This window comes from Pristiophorus japonicus, chromosome 1 (assembly GCF_044704955.1).
Source record: "Pristiophorus japonicus isolate sPriJap1 chromosome 1, sPriJap1.hap1, whole genome shotgun sequence".
Classification (NCBI taxonomy): domain Eukaryota; kingdom Metazoa; phylum Chordata; class Chondrichthyes; family Pristiophoridae; genus Pristiophorus; species Pristiophorus japonicus.
In genome coordinates, this window is record NC_091977.1 from 308721189 (window position 1) to 308733259 (window position 12071).

At 42.4% G+C, this 12071-nt stretch overlaps 1 protein-coding gene across 1 annotated transcript in view; it reads left to right on the forward strand.

Annotated features, from left to right (window-relative positions):
• LOC139263977 (collagen alpha-1(XXI) chain-like) overlaps positions 1-12071 on the forward strand; it is a 143607-nt gene that overhangs the window by 73022 nt on the left and 58514 nt on the right. Inside the window, exon 7 of the mRNA XM_070880105.1 lies at positions 1980-2057. Coding sequence (XP_070736206.1) covers positions 1980-2057 — 78 coding nt within the window. The remainder of the gene's footprint in view (positions 1-1979; positions 2058-12071) is intronic.

Sequence of the window (12071 nt, forward strand, 5' to 3'; positions counted from 1 at the left end):
TCCCTGGGCCTCGACCCCACTGCTGGACCAGGTTGTGCCGCTCCTGGGCTCGACCTTGTTACTGGCTCCCGACTTCGCTCCACTCTGCTCCTGGCTCCCGACTTCGTTCCGCTCCGCTCCTGGCTCCCGATCTCGCTCCACTCCGCTCCTGGCTCCCGAACTCGCTCCGCTCCGCTCCTGGTTCCTGACCTTGCTCAACCAGAACAGCTTCAGCCACACTGTCCTCCGCATTTCCTCCACTGCCATCAATGTTCATATTTTGGTGTTAATTAGTGTGTACAGTCACAAAGACAATCTCAGCACAATACATACATTTTGGGGGCGGGGGGGGGGGGGGGGGGGGCGCTGCGGGAGCCCTGCAGAAATTCATCCCCATATAGAAAATGTACTGAAAAGACTGAATAGGCATATCAACAATGTCAGTATCTTTTGCCATGGTACTGCCCGTGTTCTGTTTGAGTGTGGCACTTAACGTACCATTTCTTCTATATGATTCTCTAGTGTAAGGAACAAGTATGCTTGCAAGTCATTGACCTGCTGAGACTTTGGTGGCCCTAGAACTCCCTGGGCTGTGCATTGCATTGCCAGGGCTCTGCACATGAGTCAACCAGATCCTGACTGGTGTTGCTGGCTTTAAGCTACCTCCCGCAATGCCTGGCATATTTCAGGGATGGCCATCAGTACCTTTTAAATGATGCATTCTTTTCCCGAGTCCTTTCACAGGAGCTTGCAGCTGCTGGCCAGTCAAATTGGCTTTACAGCAACTTAATGAACAATCAGCAAGCTTTTCTTTCCTTCTGCTATTTCAGATGCTTAACTGCTTTTTAATTGCAGCTGATTTAGAACATTTAATGCTGCTCCCTTCACATTGGTTGGCCCACTCTGAGGGCCAGAATGTCCTGTTTTTGGCAGGTGTTAACTACTGACTAGAGGCAGCAATATTGTGGCTAAACCAGCAGGAGTACATTCTTTTAGAAACTTTTGGTAGCCTACAATTTAGCTATGAATTGCATATCAACAGCAATTTCCAAGCTAGCTCTCAACATGAATGTTGAAGTTGTCAAAATTTTAAAAATCAGTATAAAGATCACAATTGCATCCTCTTTATAAATAAATAATGTTATTTCTCTTAATCATAACGTCCCATAAGTAAGTGATATTTCTTGGATCTTGAATTGGATTTCTAGTCGAAGAGACCAAGGTAACGATGCAAGATTCCATTCATGGAAGAAGGTGATTCAAAACACAATTGTGACTGAGACAATAATTGTCTGAAATTAATTCTTTAAATGTATGGAAATGAGATGTTCCACTCTAAATGTTAGGTATGTTATGATTACATTTAACACTCAACAAGAACCAGGCTGAGTCTGACCAAACTCTGGACCAGTGGTTGAATCCAGACTAGAGTAATGAGACAACAATTCTCCCCATTGTGCTGGCTGTAAGGGTCCTAAGTGAGTTTTGACTACTCAGCCTGGTTCTTATTGAGTGGGAGTCCATGAACAAACTGCCCATAATTTAACCCTAGCTGGTTGACCTAAGTCAGGTTGCACAAATGACTTGAGTGGGCAATGGAAATGTCAAAGTGGTGTGGCAGGGAATGCTGTTATGAAGTTAATGTTTAATCACATTGTTGGAAGGAGTTACACCCTACGTCTAAAAATTTACTCAATTTGATTTGGGAGTGGATCAGGGTGCAAAAACTGGAAGAATGTTCCATTTTCCAAAACCAAAATATCCTTCACCCAAATTTCTTCTCCTGCAAACAATTGGCAAAAATTAACCATACAAATGTAATCATAACATATCTAACATTTATAGTGTATAACACCTAATTTCCATACATTTAAATAACTAATAACCATAGCCATTATTAAGTGTGTCGCACTGAGCTAGGCCACACAAACCATTTTCACAGTGAGCCTGTTTACTTATTTTCTTCATGACCGATGCTTTGTTTAATTTTTATTAAATAGATAGAAATACAGAAGCTTAGACTCTACTGTGACCCACAGCAAAGTGATCGTGAGACTGCCTGTGAAATCCCTTCTGTGGTGAGTAAAACCGAGCATTTAAGTTCTAAGCTTGGCAAACTGCTTTAATTTACACCTAATGGTTTTCACACCGAAATTATTGCTGGAATATTTGACCATAATAATTTTTCAGCTACTTTATAAATGATTTTTGAATAAAAAGAGAGAGCTATATTAAATGTATGATGAAGCGATCCAGCTGTTTAGTGTTCTGCTTAGAAAATGCTAGGCAGAGATTATGTTGATAAGGTACGAGTCTAGAGTCTGTTTGCTAGAATAGCAGATGAACACTCGCTCTGTTCTTTTGGCATTGTTCTGTTTTTTTTCCCACAGGCTTTAACCTATCTAACTCATCTGTTAAAATAACAGAGCAATGTTATTAAATAACCGTAACTTTGATTTTAAAAATTGTAAGACAAATTGTTCAGCAATGCAAATGGCTCCTTTAAATTTCCCCACAGCTTGCCCTGTTCTTTGTTTACTAACCTAATTACCACAACTGAACTTTTCTCATGGAATAGTGCTGGCTTTACTTCCATCATTCAGTATTTGCACTATTTTAAAACTTTGTCCACTCTCCATGATAATTTATTTTGCTACTTATTTGTGTCATATGGGTGGATCTCCTTTGCAGACTTAATTATTTTGTCATGGGAATGATCTGCAGAAAAAATATGAAGGGAGCAGAGAATGGGTGTGCACCACCCAGAAAGGGGAGTGAGATCAAGACGGTAACACTTTGGACTTTTTTGGGCTGATGTTTACAGTTAACTACTGCAACAGGTGCTAGCAATGCTTTACACATCCTGAGCAGCAGCTGACACAGTCCCACCGACCTCTCTCTCTCATCGACAGCTAAAGCAGAGCGTTGACCCAGCAGCTCCATTTCCTGCTTCTCATAAGCTGTGAACTGCCTGATGTCAAGGATTATCCTGGTGGCCTGCCTCTCCCAGACATTGTGTTCTCTTTTTTCCATCTAGAAAAAATAGTCACAACATTATTATCATGCTTTCCCTTTACAGGTCATTGAACGTTTTCCGGTTCTGGTCTGTAGCCCCGCGAGTGTGAGTGAGCAGCTCTGGCTACTTCTTTGACTAGTTTCCTCCCATGTGGCCCCAACAATATTTCCCTGCATATTCTCATTTGCTCCATCAATTCTGCTTGGTTGGCAACAGAGACATTGTGAGCTCTCTGCTTTGGTGGTTTTGATGCCAGAGAATTAGTTGGACCTGCTGACGGTTGTGCTGAAGAGGCTGCCATGAAGTCACTGGATACATAGAAACATAGAAATCTACAGCACAGAAGGAGGCCATTTCAGCCCATCGTATCCGCACCGGCTGACAAAGAGCCACACGGCCCTCGGTCAACTTATGAACTGTGAACAATGGCGGAACGGTAAAAAGCACCCAACGCAACCAGTCTGCCCCACACAACTGCGACACCCCTTGCACTGAAACATTCTACACTCCACCCCAACCGGAGCCATGTGATCTCCTGCGAGAGGCGAAAACCAGATTAAAAACCCAGGCCAATTGGGGAAAAAAATCTGGGAAAATTCCTCTTCAACCCATCAAAACTAATCCAGGAGATCACCCTGACAGTATTCGATTCGGTGCAGTACTTACCATCGTATCTGCGCCAGCCAACAAGAGGTTATCCAGTCTAATCCCACTTACCAGCTCCAGGTCCGTAACCCTGCCGGCTACGGCATTTCAAGTGCCCATCCAAGCACCTTTTAAATGTGGTGAGGGTTTCTGCATTCACCACTTCCAGGCAATGAGTTCCAGACCCCCACAATCCTCTGCATGAAGAAGCCTCCCCTCAAATCTCCTCTGAACCTTCCACCAACCACCTTAAAACTATGCCCCCTCGTAATTGACCCCTCCACCAAGGGAAATAGATCCTTGCTATCCAATATATCCAGGCCCCTCAAAATTTGTACACCTCAATGAGGTCTCCTCTCAACCTCCTCTGTTCCAATGAGAACAAACCCAGCCTATCCTGGAAAAGCTGCTGCCTTTTCTGAATATCGTTGTGCAGTAGCACAATAAAACTTCAAGTATTCAAAGGAATTGAAGATGCTGAAAAAAAGTATCTACAAAAATTGCTTACGCATGGCCCTTCAGGAATCTGCTGCCATTTAAATTTGCTATAGGTGTTTAAATCCTGCAACAGCTTTCCTCCACACATGTCTACTGAGCACAATGGTCCTCTACATACCAGTAAGAGAGCCAAGCTACTTCTTTGATGGCAGAAAAGATCCCGACCCTCAATGACTGCATCAGGGGCTAGTGACAAAGTACTAAATCAGAAAGCTCAACCCATTTTCAGTCAATGGCTTAAGAAAAGGGAGAGTTCCAATGCGAAGTTTCAGGTATCCTTAAATATATTTTGGGAGGGGAGATGCTTTGGCAAGCATCAAAACTTTCTCCTCAATAAAAGTTTCAATGCAATTCAGTCTCTGGGAGAAAGAAAAAAGAATGATAAATTATGTCCCAAAGACAGGCCACATCCAGATCCGCACCAATTCACACTCACCCATTACTCTTGTACTTGCTGACCTACACTGGCTGCCAGTCCACAATGCCTTGATTTTAAAATTCTCATCCTCATGTTCAAATCTCTCCATTGCCTCATTCCTCCCTATCTCTGTAACCACCTCCAGCCTTCCCTCCAACTTTGGTCTCTTGCACATGTCACACTTACTTAGCCTTACTTTGGTGGCCGTGCCTTCAGCCTTCTAGGTCCTAATTTCTGGAATTCCCTCCCTAAACCTCTCCATCGCTCTCCCCCTTTAAGACCCTCCTTAAAACCTGTCTTTTTGACTAAGCTTTCAGTCACCCTTCCTAATAGCTCCTTCTTTGACTCCGTGTCAAATTTTGTCTGATTATGTTCTTATGAAGCACCTTGGGTCGTTTTCCTAAATCAAAGGTGCGTGAGTGACTTTTACAGCCATTAGATATTTTAAAGTGCAGTCAGTGTTGTTTTGCAGGTAAACATGTCAGCCAATTTATGCCCAGAAAGGTCCCACTAAGAGCAATGAAATAAATGACTGGTGTGCTTAGGTGGTGTTTGTTGAGGGATATATATTGGCCGGGACTCTTGGAGAACTCCCTTGCTATTCTCTGAGTAGTGCCATGGGATCTTTTACGTAAACAGGCAGACTTGGAACTTAGTTCAACATTTCATCTGAAAACAATAAAGAACGATTAAGCCTGGCCACACCAAAGGAGTAAAAAAATAAAAGAAAGACTTAAATTTATATAGATTCTTTCACGACCACCGGACGTCTCAAAGCACTTTACAGCCAATGAAGTACTGTTGTAATGTGGGAACCTTTCATGAATGTACCAGGGCCGGTATAGACAGACTGCCTATACTTATAATATCCTAAAGGTGCGAACAAAAGTAATCAAATCCCTATAACAAGACTTACTGAATTAACTCTGTGCCCCTACACATCTAGGTTCTGCATATTAAATTCTATACCTTGGAGGAATGCTGCGGATAGTGGCAGCAACTTATCAAGCACCCTGGCCAAACTTGGTGTACCACTGAATGTAGGAACAGCTTAACCAGCCAGCAGTGTTCGTAGCTTCAGTCAGAGATTCTATTCTGCACATTAAGGAAGGACTTTGGGATAAATATGGGTGTAAACTGTGAAGCATTACTCTGCAGATAAACTGGGCTGAAAATCTCAAGTTTGGTTAGATATCTTAGAACAAGTCGAGTTGTTCTTTTATGACATTCAACAGTTTGCAGACCAGATCCATCAGATACTTAAAAAGTGCAAAGAAACACATTCTTAGCTGCAAAGTTCTGAAGATCATTTATAATTCGGAGAATAAACATTACTACAACTTTGCTGTTTAATTTATCACTCATCAAAGGTGTGAAATAATTTTTAAAAAGTAAATATTTACATTCTTATGCTGTTTGAACAGACATCATACGAGAGCAAGAAGAAAGTGGTTCAGGAAGGCGGCTCACCACCACCTTCTCAAGGGCAATTAGGGATGGGCAATAAATGCTGGCCCGTGAATGAATTTAAAAAACAATGCAAAGTTGTGATAAAAATATACATTACTTTCCAAAGCTCTCAATTTAACTTTTAAGGTGGTCTCTAGGCTCATCTGAAAATGTTTGATCACCAAATCAGAACCTCAGTGGTTTCCAACCATGGCCATAGGAGCTAAATCCTATTGTTGTGGCAGCAATAATTAAAAAAAAACATGTTTTTAAAAAAAAAAAATCTGTATACTACACAATACAAGTAAAAAAACTGCAACAAAATGATCTCTTAATTTTGTGTATGAATTTATTGAAATTCCCTTGTTCTAATAACAAACTGTTCGAAACCAAGTTATATGTACAATTTGATGCCAAGCTCCCAGTTGATATGCAGAATACAGCCTAAGATGTTCTCTATTCTGCTTGGTGGACATACTGATTGCGCAGAACAGATTCACCTAGATAGATTAATGCTCAGATATAAACTTTTATGCGCAAGTCATAAGAGGATACTTACCCCAATCATTATCCGTTACTTTTATTTAAGTTGCTCCTTCTTTGAAAAAGCAATTTCAATGTAATTTAACTGAAATATATTTGTACCTTCATTTATAAGTCTTTCTGACAATACAGATGCCACAACTACCAGTGATAGATCACTAAATGGAATTTAAAATTACATTATTGGCATCTTAATGATATCCTGTGGACAAATGTGACGATTTGGAAAAAAATATGTTTCCATTACCTTTTCAGCTATTCTCCACTTTTAATCAGAGGAACACGGGCTAATGGCTTTTAGCATAGTCAACTATTTGAATAAAGAGCAAAGTCTGCACAAGACTGTAGGCATTTCAAAACAACAATCAGCCTTCACTTTTATCACATCATTATCAAATTCAGTTATAGATTGTTGCAGTTTGCCGATCAGGGTGACCTCAAATTTCAAATTGCTAATTTTCACAGGCAGTCAAAACAGTAAGGGTAGAAAACAGGACATTGTTTCCCACCTGTGGAGAGAATGCAGGTGAAAATAAATAAGTAAAGATAAAATCTTCAGCTGGCACAGGCATTTAAAACAAACTTGTAGAATGGAAATACCTTTGGCATTTTCTCAGCTGCTCTTTTCATTTGTAGCTAAGTGCTATACATAAACAAAATATTCAGAACATACCATCTTGTGAGTTGGAAAATCACACATTAGACCATTACTAAATGGAAGGAAGGAGAAAAAAGTAAGTTAAAAGAAGAAAAACAGCTTGCATTTATATAGCACCTGTAACATGCAAATACATCCCACAGAGGCATGAAGGAACTGGACATCGTCAAAGGAGGAGTGTTCAAAGAGGAGAGAGGGACCGTCAAAGGAGGAGTGTTCAAAGAGGAGAGAGGGGGAGAGCCAGAGGGGTTTAGAAACATAGGGCTAGAACCTCCACTTTGTTTGCATGCTTAACACCCCATTTTACCGCTGAAATGACGTATAACGCCCATATAGTGCCCATTTTGGCACAAAATGGAAACTGACAGGCTTTTTTAGGAGACTTATTGCTGAGCGTTATTTTCACAATGGGCTTAATGCCGGGAAAAAATATTACCGCCCACCCACTTTTTTTGGGGCGGAATCAGCAGAATGGGCGAAATCAACGCCCATAATATCGCCCAGCGTTACTTTCCGCTGAGATTCAATATGAACGCCCGACCACTGTAAAGAGCATATTTACCCAAACTAGTGGCCATGGAGATTGCCCATCGTCAATTTCACCACCTGCACACATATCGCCCACAATATCTCTCGCTCAAAAAACCACCCACAAAGTGGATCTAACTGGAACAAACGCCAGCGGTGTGGCTGCATTTGTTAAATCCCACTCTTACATGAGGAGCTGATATCGGAAAGATTTGCCTGAAAGAGCGCTGATGTGAGTGACAACGCTGACACACTGCTGTGTGTGTGTAGTTCAGACATCAATGGTGCCCATCACATTGGTGCCAGTTAAAGTTTACGTTGATTAATGTTAAGTTGTATTTAACCCTTTCATGGTAAGGTATCACCAGTGTGTAACGGTCCAGTTATCTGAGACAATGTGCAACAAAGTTATGTTCAATAACAAAAGTTTAATACCAACATTGGTCTGAAATCAGAAGTATCACAGCCAATCACACCCAACCCCCGCCCACACCCCACTTTTTCCACCATTGACATAAATCACATGTTCAACATGTCCACCAACACAGAATACAAAGGCAAAGCAGGAACGTGGCCCCCAACCTCCATACATTGTAACCAATTGCATACACCCAGATAGAGATATAACACAGCCATCACCTGCACACATGCACCTCACTTTCCTCCCCCATCTCCTCACCTCTACCCCTTCCCCTCCTCGCTCCACGGCGCCTGGCCGAGGAGCTCCTCCGACGGTGCCTCATTTGGGGGGGATGAAGGTAGATGCGGTCGTTGCACGGGTACAGGAGCGGGATTGCTGAGGGGACAACATTCTCTGATGCAGAAGCAGGATCTTGGTCCTTGCTCTCATCTGTCGTTCGCAGTGGTGGTGCAGAACCTAGGGGTAGAGTGCTGTGTTTGGGGACCACTGGGAGCCCTCTGCCACCAGTGTTCCTGGCTACCAGCTCCAGGGTCTCCTCCATCCCTTCCATGTTATATCTTATTTGTTGGACAAAAACTCTGTGCCAACTATGTTCTTTGTGCTTAGTAGGCGTTTCGCTACTGGTGAATCTCCCTCGTGTCTCCCACAACAGCCAGACAAGCACACACCACAGCCACACACGCTTTCAGTGCCTCTGAGCTCCCTCTCTCTCTCCTCTTCCGCGCATGTCATGATGACCCTTGACCCCCTGAATCATGGGAATCGAGCATTGTCATGCTGTTTCTAAGGATTGCCACACTTTATGGCAGAAGATCAAAAAAATTTAATGCTACCACCGATTTGATATCGCTCGCGGTAACGCCCATTTTCAAAAATGTAAACTACGTGTTTTGAGAATGGGTGAGAAACCGACGATCTGAAACCCTTTTTGTAACTGCCCACGCCGGAAATAACGCCCATTTTTGAGTGATAAGCACAAAAGTGGAGGTTCCAGCCCATAGAAATTTACAGCGCAGAAGGAGGCCATTTCGGCCCATCGTGTCCGTGCCGGCCGACAAAGAGCCACATGGCCCTTGGTCGGCAGCCCTGAAGACGACATATAAATCTATGAACAATGAGCGATGGCGGAAAGGTAACGAGCACCCAGCCCAACCAGTCTGCCCACACAACTGCGACACCCCTTACACTGAAACATTCTACACTCCACCCCAACCGGAGCCATGTGATATCCTGGGAGAGGCAAAAACCAGATAAAAACCCAGGCCAATTTAGGGAAAAAATTCTGGGAAAATTCCTCTCTGACCCATCCAGGTGATCGAAACTAGTCCAGCAGATCACCCTAGCCATATTCGATTCCCTGCAGTACTTACCATTATATCTGCGCTGGCCAACAAGAGGTTACGGCACTTTAAATGCCCACCCAACCATCTCTTAAAAGTGGTGAGGGTTTCTGCATCCACCACTCTTCCAGGCAGTGAGTTCCAGATCCCCACAACCCTCTGCGTAAAGAATCCACCCCTCAAATCCCCTCTAAACCATCCACCAACCACCTTAAAACGATATAGACCCCATCCACCAATGGAAATAGGCCCTTACTATCCACTATGTCCGGGCCCCTCAATATTTTGTACACCTCAATGAGGTCTCCTCTCAACCTCCTCTGTTCCAATGAGAACAAACCCAGCCTATCCAATCTGTCCTCATAACTAAGATTCTCCATTCCAGGCAGCATCCTAGTATATGTCCTCTACACCCTCTATAGTGCAATCATGTCCTTCCTATAATATGGCGACCAGAACTGCACGCAGTACTCCAGCTGTGGCCTAACCAAAGTATTATACAATTTAAGCATAACCTCCATGTTCTTATATTTTATGCCTCGGCCAATAAATGCAAGCATTCCGTATGCCTTCTTAACCACTTTATCCACCTGGCCTGCAACTTTCAGGGATCTGTGGACAAGCACTCCAAGGTCCCTTTGTTTTTTCTATACTATTAAGTGGCCTACCACTTAATGTGTATACCCTTTCCTTATTAGCCCTCCCAAAGTTCATTACCTCACACTTCTCTTTATTAAATTTGTCACTGCTCTGCCCACTTGACCAGTAGATTGATGTCCTCCTGCAGCCCATGACTTTCCTCTTCATTATCAACCACACAGCCAATTTTAGTGTCATCTGCAAACTTCTTAATCATACTCCCTATATTCAAATCTAAATCGTTGATATATATCACAAAAAGCAAGGGACCCAGTACTGAGTCCTGCGGAACCCCACTGGAAACATTCCTCCAGTCACAAAAAACACCCATCAACCATTAACCTTTGCTTCCTACCTCTAAGCCAACTTTGGATCTAACTTGCCACTTTGCCCTGGATGAAATGGGCTTTAACCTTTGTGACCAGTCTACCATGTGGGACCTTATCAAAAGCTTTGCTAAAGTCTATATACACTACATCATACGCACTACCCTCATCGACCCTTTTGGTTACCTCCTCAAAAAATTCAATCAGGTTAGTCAATCACGATCTTCCCTTTACAAATCCGTGCTGACTGTCCCTAAATAATCCTTGCCTTTACAAATGTAGATTTATCCTGTCTTTCAGGATTTTTTCCAATAATTTTCCCACCACTGAGATTAGGCTGACAAGCCTGTAATTACTTGGCCTATCCCGTTCTCCCTTCTTAAACAAAGGTACTACATTAGCATTCCTCCAATCCTCCGGCACCATGCCCAAATCCAAAGAGGACTGGAAAATGATGGTCATGGCCTCTGCTATTTCCTCTTTTACTTTGTTCAACAGCCTGGGATGCATTTCATCTGGGCCTGGGAACTTATCTACTTTCAAAGCTGCTGAACCCCTTAATACTTCCTCTCTCACTATATTTATTTCATCCAGAATATCACACTCCTCCTCGATAGCAGTATCTGCATTGCTCCTTTCCTTTGTGAAAACAGATGCAAAGTATTCATTAAGAACCTTACCAACATCTTCCGCCTCCACACAAAGATTACCCTCATAGTCTATAATAGACCCTACCCTTTCTTTAGTTACCCTCTTACTCTTAATATATTTATAGAACATCCTTAGGTTTTCCTTAATTTTACTAGCCAAGAATTTTTCTTGGAGAGACTTCTAGAGCTTGCAACCTTGGCAGCAGATGGCATGGCTACTAATGCTGCAGTGGGAGGAAGTTGTAGGGCTGGTGGAGGTTATGGGGATGGGGAGAGATGAGACCATGGAAGGACTTAAAGACAAGGAGAAGAATTTTAAGTTTGAGGTGTTAAAGGGCAGCAGATCAGTGAGGGTGGGTAGATGAGAAGTATGTGACATGGTGTAGAATAGCATACGATCAACATAGTTTGGTGTGAGTAGAAGTTTACAGAGGTTGAAAGGCCAACAAGAAGAGCATTGGAATAATCAAATCTGGAGGTAGCAGCTGTGAGGGTTTCAGTGACAGATGGGCTGAAGTAGGATCGGAAATGCTTGATGATACAGAGATGAAAGTGGGTCATCTTTGTGATGGAGAGGATGTGGTGTCAGAATTTCATCTCATGGTTGAACTGGATTCTGGAGTGCAAATCAAATCAAAGCAAATGATATGATGGAAGCAATTCAGGCAAAATGCCTGGATTGGATGGAATTTAAATAAACCTGACCTCAATCAGCAAGTCATATGATCATTATCAATCATTCCAAATGGTTTTATACATATCTACAATGTAGCTTATTTAGATTTACAGAAAGTGTTTGAGAAAATTCCGCATGAAAGTTTGTAATTAAACTAAAAGCCACAGGAATAGTACTGGCTAAAGAAAATGGTCGAAACATAAAATAAGAGAGTTGTACCATTTCACTGAGAGGAAATGTTGATTAGAATCCTACAAGCTCCCCTAATGTTTCTCGTCTGCATAA